Source organism: Cucurbita maxima, unplaced genomic scaffold (assembly GCF_002738345.1).
Source record: "Cucurbita maxima cultivar Rimu unplaced genomic scaffold, Cmax_1.0 Cma_Scf00038, whole genome shotgun sequence".
Classification (NCBI taxonomy): Eukaryota; Viridiplantae; Streptophyta; class Magnoliopsida; order Cucurbitales; family Cucurbitaceae; genus Cucurbita; species Cucurbita maxima.
The window spans coordinates 543,517-566,158 of record NW_019272054.1 but is presented as its reverse complement, the minus strand read 5'-3'; the positions used below and the strand labels follow the sequence as shown (position 1 = coordinate 566,158).

The following is a 22,642-nucleotide window of genomic DNA, read 5'->3' as shown; positions in this document are numbered from 1 at the left end:
TTGTATCGTTAGATGGGTAAGAACGAAACTACAAAAGTATTTCCGATTCGTATATTATTAGAATGCAGCGAGCGGCATTGTCGCAACTTTCCTTGTGGTAGGTGTGATTAATCAAATATAATTTGATATTATGAAGATATGTGCAAGACAAAATGAGAATAAGAAGAAACATAGAGAAGAAGGAATGGATATTATGATCACTGAAGGCCATAGACAAGCAATGCTCCAACAGCAGCAACGCCAGCAACCAAACCAGCAATGACTCCAATGGGTGGCAGACCGCCTCCTATTGCCTTCCCTGTGTTCACATCATACCTTGCAAACCTCTTCTTTGGTGCTACACATTGAGGGCATGCATATCCTTCAGGCTGCCACCATATTCAAAAACAACTACCCGTTATGAACTATACGCTTGGAGTAGCTGCTCTTATTTTAACGATGATGGTCTAAACAGTCGATATCGAGAAATACGAGATGAATATACATACCTGCTCGTCAAAAGGTTTTGACAAGGTGTAAATGTATCCACAATCCAAACATATATGAGTTGCTTTAGCCTGCACAACAAATTAATGCAATGCCATCAAGCTAAAGAAGGGTAACATTATGATGGCTGAGGGATGTGCTTACTACCTTTTGTGCTTCTGTAAGTTTTCTTCCAAAGCGAGGTGGCGCAGGTCGCTTTGGGAGACGTTTGACATCGACATCAGCGCCTCTGTTTAAAAACTTCACAAGTTACTGCATATTGATACATGTTGATAACGATTTTGTTTCCCGCTTTCTATTCTCAAAAATTATGTTTGTTTTCTCACAAGTTTTTTATTATGATTTTCACATAGACATGTTTTGCAACAGCCAAGCCCACTGTTAGCGGATATTGTCCTATTTGGACTTTCTCTCAAGGCTTTAAAATGCGTTTAATAGGAGAGGTTTCCACACCCTTATAAGGAATGCTTCGTTCCCCTCTCCACCTGATGTGGGATCTCACAATCCACCTCCCTTGAAGAGTCCAATGTCCTCGCTGGCACACAGTTCGGTGTCTGGCTCTGATACCATTTGTAACAACTCAAACCCAACGCTAGCCGATACTGTTTCTTTGAGATTTCCCTTCTAGGCTTTCCCTCAATGTTTTGAAACGCGTCTACTAGGAAGAGGTTTTCACACCCTTATAAGGAATGCTTCGTTCCCCTCTCCACCCGATGTGGGATCTCACAATCCACCGCCCTTGAGGGGCGCAACGGCCTCATTGGCACACCGCCCGGTGTTTGGCTCTAATACTATGTAACAACTCATTTTGATTCTTAAAACTTTCAAAATTATGCATTAAATGAGAAGGTGAAAGGAGGAAAAGAACCTGTTAACTACAAAGTAGACAGAATCAGGCTTGGCTTGAATGGCAGTTTTGGTGAATCCCAACTTATCTGCAGGCCATAATTCATCACCAAAGAAGCTGCTGGTGTATAGAACTTGGTCTCCTACTTTTAACCCTGATTTTGATGCATTCCCTCCTCCATCCACTGCCTAACCCAATATAAAGCCCCAAAAATCACCTCAGTTACATAATGTGCACACAAAATTCAATGTAGGACCCTAAACCCTTGAAGCTATGTCCATTTAGTCTTCTATTAAGTCCCTAAACATTCAATTTTATGTATCGTAAGTTCCGTTGTTAATCTAATCAACGCTTTAATGGTAAGCAAACTATGCATTATTGAAGGACCGATCCCTTGATAATGCAGAGGACCTATTAAAAATAAATTGAAAGTTGAAATACTTGTCTCGGTAAAGTAAAAGAACTAAATAGAAATGTGTATAAGCTATAACTTCATACTCTATTATAGCATCCATTATAGCTCTAAAAAACGCTATAAAAAGTCCTAGACTTTTAATAAATGGGCTGTCACGACGTACGAAAAACACTATATTAAAAAGTTTACGATAGCGTTTTTCATAAGTTACGTATCTATTGTTTCTTGTAGTGCATTATGAAAGTTTAAGGACTAAACAAACACAATACTCAAAGTTTAGAGACTCTAACTCGTAATTAGTAACAAGTCAAGCACACCACTAGCCGATATTGTCCTCTTTAGACTTTCCATTTTGAGGCTTCCCCTTAAAGTTTTTAAAACGCGTCTCCTACGGAGAGGTTTCCACACCCTTATAAGAAATGTTTCGTTCTCCTCTCTAACTGATGTAGGATCTCACAATCCACCCTCCTTAGAGGCCCAACGTCCTCGATGACACACCACTCAGTGTCTGACTCTGATACCATTTGTAACAATCCATACCCACCGGATAGTGTGCCAGTGAGGACGTTGGGCCTCCAAGGGAGGTGGATGGTGAGAGTCCACATTGGTTGGAGAGGAGAACTAAGCATTCCTTATAAGAGTGTAGAAACCTCTCCCTAACAGACGCATTTCAAAACTGTGAGGCCGACAGCGATACTCAATGAACCAAAGTGGACAATATCTGTGAGTGGTTGTGCTTTTAAACACCTTTTTTTACAAACTTCCGCCAGAGCTACTTTAAGAAAATCATCTTAAGCTCATCTCATCCATAATCCAAAAATGCCAAAGTAACAGCAAGAACAAAACTGAAAAAGACTTACAGTGATGACAACACCACCGCCAGGTTTCTGGCCCAACGTGAGACCCAAGGGCTTATCAACTTCGACCTCAACCGTCTTGGAAGCTCCAGCAGTTTTAGCCGCCCTAATCTGAAGCCCCCTCCTTGAGCGGCTGTGGGCCTCTCCATTCTCAGCCACGAACCAATGCGAGACACCCTTCTTGGCTTCCTGCACCGACAGCCCTTGAAAAGCGCTTTTCTGAAGAACCCACAACAAAAACAACAAAAACAGTCAATAGAAAGGCACAGCAATGAAATGGGATTTGGGTTTTGTGAATAATGGATACCTGAGGGAGTGGCGGAACAGAGGGTTTTGAAGATGGAAAGAGGGGGGCTCCGATGGAGGTGGTTCTGGTGAAGGCGGCGGAGCATGAGGAGGATGAGCCTGCAACTATGGCCGATGACATTTTTGTGGAGATGGGGAGGCTGGGGAATCAGTGTGTGATGTGATAATATGATATGCTCTGGAGATGATGGACTTGGACACCCACCAGCCACACGCCTATTTTTTATGCTGTCCACTAAACTAACTGCACAAATTTTCAACTTTTTGGCTCTCGTTTTATTATGTGTATTTAATAAGAGTTGCCTTCAATCCCACCACATTAAGATGAGTATCAATGATAACTCACAATAATCACCTTAGTATATAGATAATTTGGGCGTCATTCGAGAAACTAATACCAATGTGTGTATTTAATAAAAGGTATATAAATCTCACCCCACGTTATCAATGGTATCATGACTCACAATAATCGTCTTATCGTATTGATGGATGATCTTGGCATAACTCGAAAAACTAATACCAATTTCTATGAAGCATAGGCAACTGATTGGAATGGACATTATCACACTATTAAGTATCGAGAGACAACTTATTTAACTAATTTTTGAAAGAATCATAGAACTCTTTAAAATGCTTAAAAATTGTCTCATCCTCCAGTGAGTTCTTGAAATTCACCCAAAAATCACGTAATCACACTTTTAATCTCATGAGACAACTCATTGAACTAACTTTTGAAAGACAATCTCATGAGACAACTCATTGAACTAACTTTTGAAAGACTAATTTAAAATGCTCAAAAGTTGTCTCATCCTACAAGTTCTTGCATTTATGCCCACAACTAGAACTCCCCTAGGTTCTAATCGGTTTGTGTCATAAATAATTTAGTCTAAATTAAACCGTCAGTTGTGAATTATGAGTCATAAATAATTTAGTCTTGCAAATTTAGTCTAAATTAAACCTTCAGTGTTGAAGTAAAATTCTCATCTCAATTCAATATTTATAACTATTTACCTTTGGGCTAGTTAGTTAAAATTATTTATTTATTAAAATCGGTTAAATAATAATAATAATAATAATACATAAAGGAATATAATTTCAATATTTATAATTAAAACTAGGCATTTGATACCCAAATTTGTATGTTATTTTTCCCCTCAATCATTTTTAAATCTTTTTCATAAAAAATCAACAAATTATCTATAAGAAAAATAAAATCATTTGCCATTATTACATGGCCCCATTTGCAAGATAAACATCACATAGGAATTAAAGATTTTAGCCATTCATTATCAAATGATGAAGAAAAAACATGAACTACTAATTGTTTACCTCAAAAAACATCATGGAAAAATACAAATTCAAGAACACAACACAGGCAGGCAAACCACAGTTTGTCTCTGTCACCCACCCCACCATTAAAGCCTTCTAAAATAGCTTCTCCAACCTATCCATGGCTACTCGTATACATAATCCTTGTCTATATAATCCTTTAAGATGCCATCAACTAACTGAATAATTCTATAAAGGCATTCATTATTAAATGATGAACATAAAAAACAAGACAAACTAATTGTTTACCTCAAAAAACATCATGGAATAATACAAATTCAAGAACAGAGGCAAGGCAAACCACAGTTTGTCTCTCTCAACCACCATCAAAAGCCTTCTAAAATAGCTTCTCCAATCCATCCATGGCCATTCTGTTTTCTGGCAGTGGCTGTAAAGCAGTTCTAACCTGTGAACACACATAATATTTGTCATTTAGAACTCAAAACTCCAGAGCAATGAATGTTAGAAACATAGTCAAAATTCAAGATGTTGCTTACTTTTGTATTGATATTATTATTGTTGTCCATCTTCTTTTTGCTAAGTTGGAGTTGTTCCTTGAACATCTTTCTCAGCTGTCTCAGGCTCATGTCGTTTTTCTCCACAGTTAGATTCTGAGTGCAATTGGCTTCTTCTTCAGCATCTGAGTTGTCCATCAGCAGCCTGGTGGCTTGTTCTTTATGTGATGATTTGGTTTCTACAACAGATGGCCTGGGAAATTGGTTTGCCAATGCCAATTGGGCAGCTGCTAAAGAGGGTAATGATTGAATTCCATTGTTGTTGGAGGAAACTGACACTTCGATCAAAGCTTCCTCACATTGAAGAATGTCATTGGGTATGTCGGGATGTGAATCGATAGTGTCGACATTTGTGTCAGTAGGAGGAGATTCTTCCATTTGATATTGGATCTTTACATCAACCAAATCTTCAGAAACATTCTCAGGGAACTCCATGACAGATTCTTCTTCAATTGTGGGTTCTAATTCATCTTCATCATCTATAACTTCCATGACAGATTCTTCAACGATGCTCAAGACATCATCAACTTGGATTTCCTCTTCCACATTTTCAATGTGCAGAGACGATTCTTCGGCAGAAATATTCATGGGTTTGACTTCTTCAATTATATGTTCTAATGCAAAAATAGACTCGTTATATTTAGATTGGACTTCCATACCGGATTCTTCTTCGATGCTCGAGTGGTGAACTTCAGTCAAGTCCACGTCTTCAGAAGGCAGAGAAAGTTTGTCAGAATCGTTGATTTCCTCCGCAGAAATCTCCACTGAATCTGCAGAACATTTCATCGAATCATCAGGGTCCATTTGTGGTTCCTCCATCTCATTCTTCTCTTGTTCATTGGTTTCTAACCCCAAATCTTCATCTAGTTTGCTTTCTGATTCATCGGTTTTCTTTGACTCAACTTCCAATTTCGTTTCCTCCTTCACGGGTCCTGCACCAATTGCTATCAATCATCAAATTTCGCGATTATACAAATCAATATGCATATAAAAAAGAATAAGCCATTCTCAAAATGCAAACCTGAACTGTTAGGAATTTCATCGAACGACATATGGACAGTAATTGGCTTCATTTTCCTGTCTTCCGCTAAACTCAAGCTCTCCATGGTCTGCTCCAACAATCTGACGGATCTTCTTGTACTGTAAACTCGTTGCTCCACAACTCCATTGTTCCGAGTTTGAGTTCGTTTACTAGTCGAGGGCCCTGCAACGCTCCTCTGGCTTTTAGGCGCAGCAGGCGTATTTTCAATCACAGGCTTTTCATGATCCAAATCATTTTCCTCTTCTTCATCATCAACCGCCATCTGAAAATCTACTTTCTTGCAAGCTGAAGATGCCCCCGCCGTTCTTCTCCGTCCACTTCGCAAAGACGGAGTAGTCAGAGCCACATTTAGATCTCTATTTTCTGACTCCTCTGTTCCTCTGGCCGCAGCTGCACGGCGTGTTAGAGTAGTAATAGGATCATCTTTGACGGTTTTTCTTCTTGTCGAGGTTCTCAATTCAGTTCGAGGAATTTCGAAGGAAACAACCTCTCCTTTCATTGGCGATTCAGGTACTCCAGATCTTTCACTGCTCAAAAACTCTTCGATTCCTTCAACCTAATCCAATAGCGAATGAAAAAATGTCTAAATTTACTAACAAAATACCTAGAAAAACTGCTAGTTACTTTCAAGAAAGAAATCAGATAGAAGATGAAATTAAGTTCATCAAAATCTCAGATCTTTCAATAACCATATCTCACAGAACCAGTAAACAGCAAAAAGATAACTCACCAATGGAAGAGCGGCAAGAGCGTCAGCCATGGCAACATTAGTGATATTGGCTGGAATCTTATTCCTCTTGCAGAGTGTTTGGAGTTCTCTCCTTGACAAGCTATGGAAATCCATGGCGACAGGAAGAAAAAATCTCGCACAGATTGATAAATTTTCTCACAGCCACACCGAGTGAGGCGAATTGATGAAGTGGAGCAGTGGAGGCCCTTTAAATAGACGATTAGCGAGAATCGAGCCGTTGTAAACCCTAAAACATATGACCGTTGGGAGCGTAAATTTTAAATTTTGAAAAGGAGGAACCAAGCCGGCGGTCATGACTTTTTTATATATATTATTGTTTTAAGATTAAAAAAATATTGAAAATTATGAAAGTGTATAAATATAAAATTTAAGTATCATTTATTTTTTATTAGGAAAGTGTATAAATTTGTGTGTTACTGAAATTTGGTGAATATAAAATTTAAATATCATTTATTCAATAATTGAATAAAGTGATTAAAACAATAGAACTAGACTAAAATTTGTGCGGTGATAATCAATATTTTTCGTTTTTTAGGTAATTTGAAAGAGTGTAGGGACAAATGTTCTTATGGCTATCAATGTTCGTTCGGGTGTGATTCCCACATTGGCTAAGTTTAGGGCATGACTTTATACCATGTTAGAAATCATGACTTTCCACAATGGTATGATATTGTCCACTTTGAGCATAAGCTCTCATGGCTTTGCTTATGGGGAATATCATATCATGACAATAGAATCCTCAATTATCGTACGCTCTCATAAGCTCATGGCTTTGCTCAAAGTGAACAATATTATACCATTGTAGAGAATCGTGATTTTTAATATGGTTTTAGAGTCATGCCCTCAACTTAGCCATGACAATAGAATTCTCAAATATCGAATACAATCTCAAATATCGAACAAAGATTGTGAGCCTCGAAAGTGTAGTAAAAAAAGTGACTAAAATGTCAAACAAATAGTGTATTTTGTTCGAGGACTCCAAAGAAAGAGGTCGAGCCTCGATTAAGGGGAGGCTGTTCAAGCGCTCCATAAAGCTTAGGAGAGGCTTATAGTGTACTTTGTTCGAGAGGAGGATTGTTGAGGATTGTTGGGAGTGAGTCCCACATTGGCTAATTTAAGGAATGATCATGAGTTTATAAGTAAATTAATACATCTCCATTGGTACGAGGCCTTTTGGGGAAGCCCAAAGCAAAGCCACGTGAACTTATACTCAAAGTGGACAATATCATACCATTGTGGAGAGTCGTGATTCCTAACATGTTATCAGACACCGAACTCTGTGCCAGCCTTTTCGTTGTTCCCCGTAGGGGGTAGACATCGTGATTCCTACCATGGTATCAGACATCAAACTCTGTGCCAACCTTCTCGCTATTCTTTGAAGGGGGTAGACACGAGGCTGTGTGCCAATAAGGACGCCTAGCCCCCAAAGTGGGATGGATTTAGTGGGGGTCCCACATCGATTAGAGAAAGGAACCAAGAGAAAGGAACCAGTGTCAAGAAGACGCTAGGCCTGAAAGAGGAGTGCATTGTGAAAACACCCTTTACACGGGCGTGGAACCCAAATTATTGGTCCGCGGTTGACTCAAGTGCCATCAAAATTATACGAAAATCCTTTAAAAGGGTGTGGAACCTAACACAAAATAAAAAATTTACACCTACTCCTTTAACAATTTTTTTTTTTTTTCATAATTGATAGATAAAAGTGTAAACCCGGTGTACACTTTCAAACCAATCCACATGTAGTTGAATTGGAAATTCCTAATAGTGAAAGAACAACAAAGAAAAGGTTCCCTAACTTAAAAAATAATTTCATTCAGTTATTAGACAAACTAAAGAATGAAAGAAACATTTTGAGACCACTTAGAGGTATATATATGATTTTAATTTAGTCCTAGAAAACTAAATTTCTTGGAATTCAGTCCTAAAAAATAATTTCAATATAATCATATGCTTGCCTGAGATTAAAAGGAACAAGGCAGCGAGAGGAAGTAGCTCGAGATCAATCGAGGGGACTGGCTAGATGAAGACCCGGAGACAATCCCCAGGACAAGAAGAAATGAATTCATACACTCAATTGCTTCTTTTAAGTTATAAATATTTAACGAACAACCTCAATTGACTACTACAACAGGAATCAAGGCTGATAGTTATTAGAGTGCTCCTGTTTAGTCAGCAAAATATTACTATACAAGACTGTACATTCAAACTACGGCTCTATAAACGCGTAAAGAATATAACTGACCTCAACACTCTAATAAGCTTCAGCTTCAAGCATTCTTGTAAGCCAAAGATGACAAGGAGATTGGTGGAGATTCAAGCTTCAGCTACTTTGCTGACAATTACAGAGGCATATTTGGCAATTATTGATTCTGGGGATTGTCGTAGCTGCCCGATCACTGGAAACAGCTTTGATGAAACAAGGAACTGTCGGCAGGGTGCGTGTGCACACATCTTTGCCAAGGAAAACAAGGCTATCTTGAGAGGAGACTCATTTGCTGCATCTTTTTTGCTTGGATTCAAGGCTACTGCCGAACAGTCAGCCACCAACTTTAATAAAGCCTGCATAATAATACCGTTGTGGATCATTTATGGGTCTGGAATAGAAATGAGTGCAGCCATAGAGGTCTGAAGTGACCATATCTATCAGTAAACCAGAAGGAACATTGATGGATATAAGAACATTGTCCCTATACTCATTCAAATTACCTAAAAAACGAAGAATATTCCCACACAAATTTCAGTCTAGCTCTATTGTCATCCAGTCTAATCACAACGATCTTCCATAAACATCGGGATAATTTGTGTTTTCAAACCACTAAAGAAACAAAATGGGAGGTTGGAAGGAAGCCACCTCCCACTAATGAAGATGTCGGGCTCCTGGTATGTTCACTAAAATCAGATCAAATACTCAAGTTCCTCTTGTAATTGGGAGGTTAGAAGCCAAATTTCAAAACAAACATTATAGGCTGTATTTCACATGATACGATTAACATTACTGGATTTGAATAATGTGTTAAACACCCAACCTTTAAACCCTGAGGGCGTTTGGTTTTTTCAATTTTCAACAAGAATCCTATTTTGGCAGGACTTATCTTTAATAGTCTTAGTACATAATCTCAAGAAAACTTCTGTATTTGGTTCTTTTAATTTTCAAGTTTCATACTTTTAGCTAGCAAGGACAGGACTTTCATTAGCGAAATTCTTGGGAGGCAAGTAAGCAACAAAATTAAGGTATTGATAGGTTTACAGACCTGCATTGCACCTCTGGAAACAATATCCTCACAGAGCATGTTGGAGTTGCGAACAAGGTTACTTAGTGCACCTGCCGCATTTGCTTTCGTTTTGTCTTCCTCAGATGATACCAGTAGATTTGCTAGCTGAGGTATCGATCTCCTGAGCTGTCCATACAACGTGTCATCATGGTAGGCAGCATTTCCGATCTGGAGAAAAGAAAAGGCCAAGTGCATCAGATTTCACATCAACTATTATTTTAGTACAAGTTATAAACGAAAAGGGGACTAGCTGTTGTTTGGAATTTTACTGATTCGCTTACTTAATTAAAAACACACCTGCATGACTTGTTTTTAATTGAAAATAGCGTCTTGCCTTTTGTTAAAATCAATCAGTGGATGGCATTGTAATTTTAATCTAATTTTAATTGAGTCATATATATTATGTTGAAAAAATAAAGAAAAAAAGTTGGAACTCCAAAAATCATAATCTCATGCATTTGAGAGAATAAATTTGTTATTGCTCTCAACTCCAAAATGCAGTTTTCCAAACACACTGGCAATTTGATGAGTAAAGAAAGTGCATTTGCTAGTTTCAAATGAAAATATTCGAAGGATTTCAGTCCTATTAAAAAGCAGTAATGGGGAGGAACAAAACTTACAGCAAAGCATGCAAACTTTCTCGTGCGTTTGTCCAGATCAGAGCATCTATCAATTAGAAGGTTGATTATTTCATAACTTTCCTGCAAGTTTCAACATGATAGGTTGAGTACACTTGAAACAAAGGATGACACAGTTAAATAAAATATAAATCCACATAACACAACTACAAAGGTGATAGTAATTTGCATCTCACAACTTACCAAGGAACCATAAAAGTAAGAACTATGCCGACACATATTTCCCAGGGCACTGCAGGCCTTTGCTCGTATATTTGGATCTTCATGTGAAAGGAATTCCTTTAGGAACTCCAAAATAGATGCTCCATTGATGTATTCATAAAATGCCTAAAATACAAAAGTCATCAACATTGTCCAATGGGAAGTTTTCAGTTCAACCATCAATGCTGGAGAGTTTCGTATCAAGTACTATTCATTAGGATAACAAGGTAAAATTTTGATCAGTCACACTTGTAAAAAATAAATTTTAACGAAAACCTATTTTAAACTATTTTGCAGAGCCACAAGGACAGTATGAAAGAAAGAGTCTTTTACACAAAAAAAAAAAAATGTCAAGTAATACATGGTACGAAAGAAAAGAACTTTTTCGATAGTATAGGTTCCTGGATGTATATATATATTATACCTGATGTCTTCTGTTAAAACACCAATAAACCCAAAAATATGGGTTATGGTAAATTTATCTTTTATCAGTACTTCACTTTTTCTCGAAATATGGACCAATGGTAGTTTAACTCCTAAAGAAGCACTTCATGAAGCCTCTCGGAATTTGATTGATTATTTATTCCTTTTAACACTTTTTCTCACTTTTGAACATAGAAATTTATAAAACGTCCAACAAGTGAATATTAATATCAACCGCCTAAATCAATTGTGATAGAATATCAGAAGGTACAACTTTGACGAAACTACAATTTGAATATCTTTTTAGCCCTTATGCTTTACCAGTGTCAAGTGTGATAGAATAAGAGAAACTAAGTCCATGTATTCATAGAAAGATACTAAAATCAGGATGTCAGCATGTAATGAAGCACGAAAAATCAATAAAGATACTAACCTTATCCATACGAGCTAGATCAGAAATAATCATTAAAATATCCAGTAATATCTCCCTTGAATTTGAAGTGTCCAGCAGCCGTCTCATCCTATTTGCATCCAGCAGGCCTTTACCTACAAGTTGAACAGCCAGAGGTCGATGGCTGATCATTTTAGCAAGAAAGGCAACAGGCCTTCCAATATCCTTGAACTCTGAATATTCCAAACAACGAATGACAATACCAGGCACTCCCACCTATGAAGTTAATAAGGAATTAGATATGAAAAACATCAATATTCTCAAGTCTAACTTAGAGAACATACAAGTCTTCCTCGCACGTAAACCAGAAAGATAGATACTTCCTCTAGTAGAACAAAAAAGTGCTGAATAAGAATGCTAGAGTTTTTTTTTTTTTAACTATATAACTTATCCGATACAACAAATACTACAGTAGTCAAGGCATCACCTGAAATTTCAATTTTGATAACCAATTTTAAAATTCAATATGCAGGGTCTAACCTCTATAAGAATTTTAATATATTTTCCCAAGTCTTCCTCTATTGCTTTCACCAAATCCTTGTCATCCATGCAGACTCTTCCCCCTGGTGAACCCATGTTGAGTAGGAACCCACTGTTCACAGAAGCAGTGGCAGACGGCAAGCCTGGAGAATTTTGTACAGCAACAAAAGGAAATGCAAGAAGATCAATTACCACGTTAATTATGTCTCTGACTCCACTCTTGCCTCCACCCGGCCCACCCCAACTCTTAACAAGCTTGAGATGGGCATCCGATATCAAATCAGACATGAGCTTGACATTATCATTCCTAATTAAAATCTGACGGAAAGTTAAAGACCCGCCTAAAAGGCAGTGAGATATTGATGAAACAGTCCATACAAGCCCAAGGGGAGACAGCCCAACTTGATCATTCTTGATGTCCATTCCTTGTGAACCATTTTTGGCCAGCATATTAACAAGCAGGAGAGGTATATTGCTAGCACACAACTGTTGAACAGCTAGAGGTCCACCCCACCTCAGTCTAGCCTCTAATAAGCCAACACATCCATCCATGAAGCCATGCCAGTGTGAAAGGAATTGACCAAAGTCATTTGTATGCCCATCATTGCTGCCTAGTGATGAAACTTTGAGATGATCGCATAGTGTTGCCGTTCTGGGTATTAGAGGAATAGTTATTTCAGACACCGATGACTCAACTGAAGCTCCAATTTCAAGCGAGAGAATGGATGCAAGAGCCAACATGGCAGAGGAACAATGAGGTAAAACAGCTTTTCTTATTTTATCATCAGAAGAAAAACTATGGGCAATGACTGTAAGTCGTGAGAGCTGTTTCTTTGGAGAGGTGGTCAGCATAAATAATGCAGAATTTCTCCCCATCGACTTTAAACATTGGGCAACTGTAGCCAGGAGGAGGCATGAATGCATAACCAAGGAAGAAGGATTGACCAACTTGCACTTCAGGTTACTCGTATCACCTGTTTGTGAATCTTTATTTAAAACTGAAATACATAAAGACAATACGTTGAATGCTTCTGCAACTATAGTACCGTCCCCTCCACCACTTACAACAGTAGTTACAGGGAGGGAGCTAGGCAGACCACAAAGAACACCAGGAACGATTAAATTATGCAGGCAGCATCTCTGGAGAATCTGCAATATAAATGTAATGTAACTATTATTAACTCTTGATTAAGTAAATGAAACTCAATAATCTACTTATCACAACTACAGGCTCTAAAATATTTGATATAGAAACCTGAATACAAGAAGACAAGGCAGCTTCATGTCGTTGATGGAGGCAATAGTAAATAGAAACCTGTATTGCATTTGATTTAAGAAATGCCCTGGTCACTGCATCAACAATTTTTGTTGAATCTGATCCTTGTAAGGATCCTTTATCGTGATCCCTAATGTCGAGTCGGTGTAGAGAATGACTTCTAAAAGCATTCAGGGGAAATAAATAAGTGTTCTCCTTCACAAAAATAATTTCGAACGACTCTATCAGCAACCAAAGAGCTCTACAAGCTTCACAAGCAGCTCGTAGGAGAATTGAAGAACCAGAAAGAAGGCTTGCTCCTGAGGTAGCTAGGCAGAGACACAAATGATCTACCAAACCAGTTGTCTTGGCATGATCCAAAATCTTTCTCAATATTTCATTAGTAGCACAAACTACCTCAGGACCTGAACCGGAAGAAGATGCTTTAAGACCTTGAGCTACTTTCGATAACATCACAGCAACACAAGCAGTGGATTCACACACAACTTCTCCAGATAAATCTCCACTAGAACATATAACCTACAGATTTAACGAAGTTAGAGAATTGAAATATGAAAACTGAGTTACTATTTAAGCAGCAATATTCATAAAAGAACATAAACCTGGGAAAATATTTCTGCCAAAGCGACCCAATGCCTAAAGCACAAGCTTCCAGTGACACTTCCAGACTTGCTCACCAATGTTCTAATAATTGAGAAACTCTGCAATCAAAAGTAATTCAATTTGCATCACAAACTCTCTGTTGCGTAAAGAGCTAATGAAGATTGATCCAGCTATAAAACAAGAAATATTGAGCCTGCTTTCTTCTGGGAATCAAATATACATGTCTTAAAAAAAACATTGTGTATATTAAGGCTATTTGTTTTTTTCTAAAAAAAAAAATCTGCATGGTACAAATGATTAAAAACCTAATGAAGATTGATCCAGCTATAGAAGAAGAAATATTGAGCCTGCTTTATTTTGGGAATCAAATACATATTTCTAAAAAATCCATTTTAAAAAATTCAGGGTAAAAAAAAAAGACATGGCACAAATGCATTTAACTGAAATCTTCATAAAAATGTTCTAGAAATATAACTGCTATTCAAAATATAATTGTTAGTATAAAGTTAGTAGCTAAACAATTGCTAGATAGATAGATAAAAAGATTCATATTTATTATACTGTAACGGCCCAAGCCCAAGCCCACCGCTAGTAGATATTGTCCTCTTTGGGCTTTCCCTTTCGGGCTTCCCTTCAAGACTTTAAAACACGTCTACAAGGGGAAGGTTTCCACACCCTTATAAAAGGTGTTTTGTTTCCCTCCCCAACCAATGTGGGACATCACATATACACACCCTCATAAACCCATTTTAGAAGCATAAATTGTAACAAGTTGCAATATTGACTTGGTTATCGAAGTATTCTAATAATGAAAGATGACCCTTAATAAAGTACTTATAGAAGTATTAAGTAACAGAAAGGTGACCCCTCTGTGAAAGCAGCATAGTAAAAAGAGATGAAATTGTTAATTTGAAAATTACGAAAATTGATGCATGATGATGATGACAGGATTTAAGAATGGTAATCAATTTTATCAAAAGCAAGCACTTGCAGATCCGAAGAGGCAATTGAATAGATAGAACAATGCATCACCAACATCAAGATCCTAAACTAAGGTCATATAAAAATGCAACAAAATAGATGGAGATCTAACTAGCTTTAGTGAAACTTCAAAGAAATATACCTTTACTGTTAAATCATTAACTTCAATCGATTTCAGGTTTACAATAATGCTAGTGAATACAAGAAGTTCATATGTAACTTCATCAAATTGCTCAGTGCATTGAATGGCTCCAGCAGCTGCTAAGTTCGAAAGGATTCTCAATGATTGGCTTGAACTAAGTATAATTTGTTCCCTGATAAGATTTAAAACAGAAAAATATACCAAATTAGGAGAATTAAAAGTTACAGTGCAAGAAGAAGATTTGATAACACAAATTCAGAGCAAAAAATAGAAGTAAATTTGACATCAAAACTATAATTGAAAAGTGATTATGTTGTTATTAAACCAAAGACCAAGACACAACTTCCCACCTAATCAAGTGGGAACCTCATCCTCGTCCACACCTTCCCAGAAGAAATTTCTCATGATCTTCTCCAGATTTTTGCCAACAAAAACCAAGATACTAAACGAAGATAGGAAGTAAGTCAAAATCCCACTCAAGACATGAGTCAATCTCCCACACTCTTCTCTGCATCTATCAAGCTAAATTCGAATCTCTTCCTTTCAGCCCTCAGGACAAGGGGTTTTCCACCTAACCTACTGTATTCTTTTAGCTTCCCTCTATCTCTTCTTTATCATAAAATTTATAGCTGAACAGCATCTCTTCAATTATAGCCAATTAGAACTCTATCTTATAACCCTTTGGATTTAGATTTCTTTTACATATTCAGCCCCATCAATGAAACAGTTTCATTTCCTATCAAAGAAAACGGGCACTATCACGCAAAAAAAAAAAAAAAAAAAAAAAGATCTCTAAATTTGCTATTTAAAATACTCTGAACGAGGAAAATAAGTTGGATAAAAAAATTGGAAATTGTGCCTCAAGATGAAATTTTTCATTCTCTCATTGCAGTGAAACCAAGCAAAGCAGGCCACTTTAATCAACAAATAGGATCTTAATATAAGAAAAGCTATTTAGTATTGGGCGAGAGAATATATAAGGAAGTATATCCCATTAATTGACCCAATTTGAGATCATACACAAAAGGCCAATGTTGAATAACTAACGAACTCACAAATGAAAATTTTGAAGTAAAATGGAGAATTTAAGTCTATGAACCTGCAAGAGTTCTGGGATAATTCGGACCATCTTCGTAATTGTTTCAAAATGTGGGTTAATGCTTCAGTATCTTGACTAATAACTTGTGCACCTTTCACAGTGCGCGAGTTATCTTCCAATTTGTCCAATATCTGACAACCTGAATAAAAATAGTAAATCTATAGAGACAAATCCACTTAAACAACGGAAACGTACTTACATATGCATAGTAAGCAAGAAACATATTATAAGCCAGGTTTTATATATATATATATACAATATAAAAATAAAATAATAATAAATAAATAAAACACGATGTAAACAACCTGAAAAAAGACAAATGAAAAAAACAATATAAAGAGAACATGAGACAAAGACAAATATAAATCAACGGCAAACAGAAGCTTGAGAATTATCTCGGCAAAGAACTAAGATACTTTCTCATTGCCCAAGAAGAACTACTTATGCAAGCATTAGTAGGATGTTAAGAGTACAAATCAGCTTATAAGTAAACAAACCAAGAAGCAACAACAGCCGCAAGAAATGATTTTAAGGACATAAGGGCCGGAAAGTGTAGTGTTTCAAATAATAAAAGACAAGATATTTTGATATAAGAAACCTTTGAGTATTGGAACACAAAAGGATTAACGTGTAGATTGCCTTCATAGTTGCCAGAAAAAACGTCAATAAGAGAATTAAATGAACATTCGCCAAACCGAGAAGCTTCATACCTGAATGTTTAACGTCATTGGAACTTACAAACCCTGGGAACTCCTCGGGATGGGAATTATTCCCCGTCATCGAATTTGGACTGTTAAGCTGCGCATTGGCGTTAGGATTTACAGTCTTGTCCTGGAGACCAGCTGGAACATCAACTTTACCTTCAGTATTGTAAAAGGATGGTCAAATTTCAGTGGTAAATGATAAATGTTATATCTAACAAGTACAGAGGTGAACACTACCTCCAGGACTGGAAACGTTTGAAGCAAGACTAGCATGTCCTTCTCCCCTCCAAGTTGGATTGCACCCCCTGGTTGCAACAGATGTAGCATGCAACTCCTGGAAACAGTTTTAGGATGTTATAGCTTCCATGATTTCACATTTAAGCATCATTCAAATATTTACACATAGACAAGCTTTATCGTAATGGCAAGGACTACTGTGTGATGGTACAATGCTAGTTGGTGCAATGTTAGCTGGCACAATTTTGAAGCAAATGGAGAATACACTCTAAAGATCTTGTATCTCGCCAAAATTTTGACGCAAATCTGAAACGATACACTGCTTCCCAGATCATATTTATAACAAAATTGTTGTAACCAACATGAAATCCATTACCTTCATTTCCAGCTCATCTGAAGTTTCTTTAACAAAAGGATGTTCCAGAAGAGCAGGCCATGTGAGTCGATTTTGAGGTACCTATTCCCAATTTGAGCAAAAATCAATTAAAAATTTGAAGTCAGCACACATAATTGAAAAACTGGTAAATGGAACCAGGTACTGCAACTTCAGAATAACCTTGTTGAGCAATCCCTTCAAAAAGCTCTTGAAACTTGAACTCATATTGTCAGGATATTTAACTGGATCCTGGTTTTTTGAATGTAAAATTAGCTAGCACTTAGAAATTTTAGCAAAATAAAACATGGATAAATATTAAGTCATGACATAAAATACCTTTACGATGTGCCGAATCAAAGCGTACACTGAGTTAGTGTAAAATGGAGGTTGGCCAACAAACAACTCATACCTGTTTCAGCCAGTTTTCATTTTCAGTTTACTAGGGAGAATAACTTTAAACTATCACGTTCACAATAATCCTATGGTTGGGCATTAGATCACTACTTCCATAAACAGTGCATAAGCATCAACAAAATCAGCTCCGTAACTTGAAATTGAGTAATTCTATGAAGTTGTGGACCAATGTACCTCTTAAGTACAGGAATTACTAGAAAACAATGACTATTTTCTCCACTATTTATGGCTTTTTAAACAATTACAGTCTTTGATATACCTTGAGCTTCATTTACTCATTGTGACATAAAAATAAAACTTATAAAAGAACACAAGGACTTTGCTCAACATACACACATGCAACAGTGAATGAGGACTTCATCAATAAAACGCAAGTATATATGTAACTTACCCTTGTTCACCACAAGTAATCTCTTATGACATACGAATCATGAAAAGTAGAGAATCTATTAAAACGTTGCAACATCTAATATAGCTCGATTGACAATTCTATGGAATAATAGCATATGGATGAAAATTGAACAAAAACATAAAATCGTAGAGAACAAAGAGATTATTCAACTAACAATTAAGAAAATCAGATGCAACATAAGAATAAAAAGTACATAATTTCTAAGCAGAAGATAATGAACAGAAATAAAATCAAAGACAACAATAATTCACGTACAATATCACTCCCAATGACCACAGGTCTGCAGTGTGATTATAAGGTTGTTCACGGACCAATTCTGGAGCCATGTACAAAGGCGTGCCTGAATAAAATTAATAAAACAATATTAATAAACAAACAGGGAGTGTGGTTGTACTGTTCAAATGACTTTATAATAATTTAAAACTGGAAACCAAGATGAAATGCCTCATATAGTTATCAAAGAAACTTTACATTTTCATAAAGCAGATGAATGTCCAATACATCATTGCTCAAGATCATTTTATATTTACAAGAAAACTAACGACAAGTAACTCTAACCATTCACTAGTAATCAGGTAGAGCATGCAATAGAAGTTTCCCTTTAATGCGAAAAAAGGAGGGAAGTCAATATTTGACAACCAGATGCAAATTTTCCTTTCTATTCCTGATAAATCATACAGAGAGAACAATTGGAACAACTTACCTTTTATTGATCGCAAAACAACAGTATTTGTTGACATTGCTCGAGCAAACCCAAAATCACAAAGCTGGGGTAAATAAGCATAAAAAGAGTACGGGATATCAGTATAAAAATGCCTAAAATTATTAAAAAGTAAGAAAAATGTTGTACTGGATATAATAGCATATAAAGAAAATTTGGATGCAATAAATTGGTAGTACACTAATACATTAAATCACATTATTTCATCAATGCATGACGAAAAGGTTGTTATAAGAAAAAAAGTAATTTTAATAAACTCACATAACTATGTACTGAATTGACTAGAATCAAAAGCAAGCTGCTTAACAACGAGGGAAAAAAACAAAATGAAGCTCATTTTTATAGTCCTAAACAATTCATCAACGTTCTCACAAAAGCTCTGTCATATGACCGTTTGTGTCTATGCACCACAAGCTAGGTGTGACAAAGAAAAACTAAGGAGTGTTGAGATTGGAGGTTTCTCCTAACTAAATTTCAATTTTGAGTTTCTTAAGTTTCTAACTTTGTTATTAGATTTAATTTTCAGCTTGATGTTTTATGTTGATGTTAGATCTAACATCTTGGTTTTTAGTTCTTTTATAAATTTGGTGACTTATGTGTATTGACATGTCATTTCATGATGATTTAGAATGCATCTGCATCATACTACCAGACAAATTTGACTCAATAGGACACTTAAAGAAATTACTAAGTATTCATTTAGAGAACACTTGAGAAGTTCTGCTAGTAACAGAGACATGATCAATAAGCATAAGGTGAGGGCCAACCTTCACAACAGATCCAGCTCCAATAAGAATATTTTGGGGTTTCATATCACGATGGATGATACGGTTGGAGTGTAAGTAGTGCAATGCTCTTACCTGAAAGTTATTGTTCTAATCAGGTTGAGAGAAATTTCAAAATTCATACAATTGAATGATTCTATAAAGTCTCGGTAACCCAATATTAAGATAATCATTGACCAATAAAAGAGATAAATTCATGAATTACCAACTGCTTTGCAATTGCTTGAACTTGTTCTTCGGGAAGGCATTTATCATCCTCAAGGATCTCAAAAAGTTCACCCTACCAATCAGAAATTGTCACATACGTGAAACTAATGTTGCATAAGCTAGGTTTAGTTATATGTTCCTTTGTTAAGAAGCAAGCTTCGTGTCTAACGAGAGAAAAAGGTGCACGTTATTTGTTCTACAAAAACAGATTACACTTTCTATCAAGAAATGTAGGTCACTCTGTTCTAAATTGAAGTCCCGTTTTTTTTTATTTACTTTTTGAAGTAATCTTGCGAGATTTAGGCAGACTACTGTGTGTGTGTGTATATTTATATATGTATATGTATGGATGTATACGTATCATCACTACATGCAGAATGTAAATGTTTTGCAACCTACAATTAATTGGCAAAAATGTATGCTTTGAATATAGATATGTTTAATCAATATCAAGAAATAAGAAGAAGAATTACTTGCGCAAATTCTGTGACAACACAAAACTCTTGCGGGCTTTCAAACGAGTCGAGCATTTCGATGATATTTTCATGCTTCAGCTTTCTTAATATCTGCAACATTACGACACCAAATACCTTAACTTTACGCAGGAAAAGAATGATTAATCTCAATAAATAATGACCATTCTTCACTTATCATACGTGATTGCTTAGAAACAGGAAATATTATACATAAAGAAGCAAATATGTATGTCTAGCACCTTAAAATAAATTATAAATAAATTTCTATACAACAATATTACAGACCGTACATGCCAGGAATGCAAAGTAAACTAGTCGGGTACCTCAATCTCCTGTCTTAAATTGTGAATGTCTTTCTCGCTTTTTCCATGCTTCATAATAAACTTCATTGCAACGGTCTGAGAAGAGCCGTAAACAACTTAAATTAATAATTTTAACGAGTAAAGCAAAAACCATATAAGTTCGCAATTCACCTGGCCTGTGTTCTTCCGCCTTCCCTTATACACTTTTCCAAAAGAGCCCTCCCCAACAAGCTCAATTACATGGTAATTTTCAACACCCATTCTGTGAATGGAAAACAATAAAAATATATCATTGCTCTGAATGGAAAAAGGTATAAAACATACCATTGCAGCAACAATAATAAACAAGATAGAATGGATAGAAAATAGTACTTCCATCAGATCACTTCCATTTTCTAGCATAACACTAATCAATATGGCAACTGTACGACTGGTTCATTTTGCAGCAAGGGCAAGATTAAGACACAAAATGTTGTAAATCTTTTTCATCAGAAATGCGGTCAGTGCCGAACAAAAAACATAATCCAAAAACAATGTAGTACAAGTAGAAAACCATTAACATCAAATTATGAATCATGAAATCATGGGACTAAAACAGGGTCCCGATGAGTCCAAATGGATCAAGTGGAAGTGGGCTGGAACCAAACAGAGAGTGAAAATACTACTGACGAGTAACTAAGCTACCGATTGAAACCGCTGGAGGGGATCTAGGAGAAATCAGTCTTAAAATTCAAGTAACCAAACAAATGAGTCAAGAAATTAAAAAGACGACGAAAGACGAGTAAGGAACTACCTGCTAAAATCGGCGGGGAGCCTGACGATTACAGAAAATTGTTCCCGACTTCTTTTTGTCCGATAGAAAATCAGCTCAAAGCAACTGTATCAGAGATCTAAACCTAAACTTGAACTGCGATTACACATACAGCAAAGGAACCACAGAGAGAGAGAGAGAGAGAGAGAGAGATGAGATTGGGGATTTTCTCTTTCCCCCGCTTATGTATTTGAAAATTAGAACCGCAACGTTCGGATTTGGGTATTATAACGGTTCGAAAATGGCTTCTCGGGCTTAACCAATTTTCCGGTTTTGAACCGGCTATCTCCTGTAAACGGGTAGGTTTGGGGAAATAGTACAAAATAAATAAATATTATTTTAGTTTTTGTAATTCTGATTTTATTTTATTTAACCTATGTTCAAAGTTAATTTTTACAGAAATTAATTAAATAATAAGTATAATTTAATAGGTACATTTAAAAAAAAAAAAAAACAATAAGCTAACAGCCTAAACTATTATTAAAAAAATTTAATAGAGCAAGGGATTGAATTTAGATATTTAAAATTATATAATCTAAAGTATAGAAATTAAAATTATATTTTTAAGCAGAAAATAAGATAATTTTCATGAAAGTTTAAAAAATCACATTAATATCCTTTAGAAAAATTAAAAATATTTATTGAAACTTGATCCAAATGATTTTCGTCTGTGGCTTTGTTTGGGTTTCTCCAAAAAGTTTTGTACCAATTGAGATTAACCAATGTGAGACTCACTCTCAATAACCCTCAACAATCCTCCTCTCAAACGAAGTACATTATTATAAGCCTCTCCTGAGGCATATAGAGTTCTCGAATAGCCTCCTCTTAATCGAGGCTCGACACCTTTCTCTGGAGCCCTTCGAACAAAGTACACCATTTGTTCGACACTTTAACCACTTTTAACTACACCTTCAACTTTCGAGACTCACAATTCTTTGTTCGAGTTTATGAGTAGTTCGTATAATTTAGCTCAAGTCTTTAACAAAATTTTATTTATGCGTTGTTTTATAATTCATGAAGAGTTTGAATTTTTTTTTTTTTTTTTTTTTTTTTTTTTTTTTTTTTTTTTTTTTTTTTTTTTTT

General features: G+C 36.1%; 3 protein-coding genes across 5 annotated transcripts; all 3 read right to left on the bottom strand.

Annotated features, from left to right (window-relative positions):
- Positions 1–29: 29 nt before the first annotated feature.
- On the bottom strand, positions 30–3,111 carry LOC111468855 (protein MET1, chloroplastic-like). The gene is made up of 6 exons (XM_023113984.1): positions 2,913–3,111; positions 2,609–2,824; positions 1,355–1,521; positions 634–715; positions 489–557; positions 30–368 (listed from the first exon to the last, which is right to left on the bottom strand). Exons 1-6 carry the CDS (start codon positions 3,030–3,032, stop codon positions 198–200), a joined length of 825 nt encoding a protein of 274 aa, XP_022969752.1. The 5' UTR covers positions 3,033–3,111; the 3' UTR covers positions 30–197.
- Positions 3,112–4,166: 1,055 nt separating this feature from the next.
- LOC111469129 lies at positions 4,167–6,710 on the bottom strand. 3 transcript variants are annotated; one of them, XM_023114374.1, is made up of 5 exons: positions 6,528–6,710; positions 5,777–6,353; positions 5,242–5,699; positions 4,738–5,184; positions 4,167–4,646 (listed from the first exon to the last, which is right to left on the bottom strand). In XM_023114374.1, the coding sequence occupies exons 1-5, from the start codon at positions 6,639–6,641 to the stop codon at positions 4,578–4,580; spliced, it is 1,665 nt and encodes a 554-aa protein (XP_022970142.1). In that variant the 5' UTR covers positions 6,642–6,710; the 3' UTR covers positions 4,167–4,577. The 3 variants fall into 3 exon arrangements, with proteins under 3 accessions (XP_022970142.1, XP_022970140.1, XP_022970141.1); XM_023114372.1 differs by having other exon boundaries at positions 4,738–5,699; XM_023114373.1 differs by having other exon boundaries at positions 4,174–4,646; positions 4,738–5,687.
- Positions 6,711–8,626: 1,916 nt separating this feature from the next.
- On the bottom strand, positions 8,627–21,735 carry LOC111469005 (serine/threonine-protein kinase TIO). The gene is made up of 23 exons (XM_023114192.1): positions 21,542–21,735; positions 20,920–21,010; positions 20,770–20,844; positions 20,444–20,536; positions 19,969–20,043; positions 19,746–19,838; positions 18,961–19,024; positions 18,513–18,597; positions 17,768–17,840; positions 17,612–17,680; positions 17,432–17,512; positions 17,056–17,152; positions 16,825–16,974; positions 16,115–16,253; positions 15,016–15,187; positions 13,892–13,990; positions 13,269–13,808; positions 12,014–13,162; positions 11,516–11,749; positions 10,642–10,785; positions 10,441–10,521; positions 9,800–9,988; positions 8,627–9,107 (listed from the first exon to the last, which is right to left on the bottom strand). Exons 2-23 carry the CDS (start codon positions 21,007–21,009, stop codon positions 8,862–8,864), a joined length of 4,038 nt encoding a protein of 1,345 aa, XP_022969960.1. The 5' UTR covers position 21,010; positions 21,542–21,735; the 3' UTR covers positions 8,627–8,861.
- Positions 21,736–22,642: the final 907 nt, after the last annotated feature.